The sequence below is a fragment of the Ceratina calcarata genome, unplaced genomic scaffold (assembly GCF_001652005.2).
Source record: "Ceratina calcarata isolate Rehan_Ccalc_2016 unplaced genomic scaffold, ASM165200v1 scaffold5333, whole genome shotgun sequence".
Taxonomy (NCBI): domain Eukaryota; kingdom Metazoa; phylum Arthropoda; class Insecta; order Hymenoptera; family Apidae; genus Ceratina; species Ceratina calcarata.
The window spans coordinates 1-980 of record NW_017176493.1 but is presented as its reverse complement, the minus strand read 5'-3'; the positions used below and the strand labels follow the sequence as shown (position 1 = coordinate 980).

Sequence of the window (980 nt, the reverse complement as noted above, 5' to 3'; positions counted from 1 at the left end):
TTATATTATACACTTTTATTATATTATACACTTATATTATACACTTTTATATTTCTCCATTCGATGAATGATTTTGATAGTTTTAATGATAAAGGGAAGAATGCCAGTGAGTAGAAATTGGGTCATTCGCTGTACTCGTTGAAAGAATATTTTCTTAATGCTGATATTAAATGGTTTTAACAGATACGACCTTATGTACGGTGTGACCGAGTCGGAGAAGTTTCACGCGCTGCCGCCGATCGCATTGCTGCACGGCATGCTGGACGATCAGAGAGACGAAGTGTTAAGGGAACACGCGAAGGTACTTGCTCGCAGCACTCTTGAACTGTCAATTTCTTGTTCCCCGCCCGTGGACCCGGAGAATTGCCTTTGACTGTGATTTATTGGAAAAAGAAATTGGTATACACGAGTGTCGCCGCGCGGAGTTTTCGGGGCCCGGGAATATTCGCGCACGGACAGATATTGAATCCGGCGAAATTCACTCGACGCAACTCGGGAGAGAGGGGCTGGTAACAAAGTGACGCGATATTTCTTGGTCGGCAGGCAACGCACGAGCTCGACCCGGAACTAATTCTCTCGAAGATTCTCGAACAATACGGCGACTTCTCCGCCGGATATACAGGCGAGTACATCTTGAAGAATCGCGATCTCGTGCTAGACGCGCTATCCGACGCCGGTACCGTAGCTCCATTAATATTGACGGCGGATCTGCATTCAAGGGCGAATCCCAAGAGCTACATGTACGTCTTCTCGCATCCGAAAGCCACGCAGGATTACTCGGGCGTAAGTACGTTTTTCCTCGACTCCAACCCGTCTGAAATAATGATGAAAATACTCGGTAGCTACAGAATTTTGGCTCGTTTGCCTGATTTTAAGTAACATAACGTTTACATTCCATGGCAAGCTTTTTTTTTTCCCCTATCCTATTAGGTAAATTTTTTTACGAACGAATTCATTCTTCGTAAAAACTGGAAAACAAT

The 980-nt window shown here is 44.6% G+C and overlaps 1 protein-coding gene across 1 annotated transcript; it reads left to right on the top strand.

Annotated features, from left to right (window-relative positions):
- Positions 1–189: 189 nt before the first annotated feature.
- LOC108628656 (uncharacterized) lies at positions 190–965 on the top strand. The gene is made up of 2 exons (XM_018030731.2): positions 190–301; positions 544–965. Exons 1-2 carry the CDS (start codon positions 194–196, stop codon positions 877–879), a joined length of 444 nt encoding a protein of 147 aa, XP_017886220.2. The 5' UTR covers positions 190–193; the 3' UTR covers positions 880–965.
- Positions 966–980: the final 15 nt, after the last annotated feature.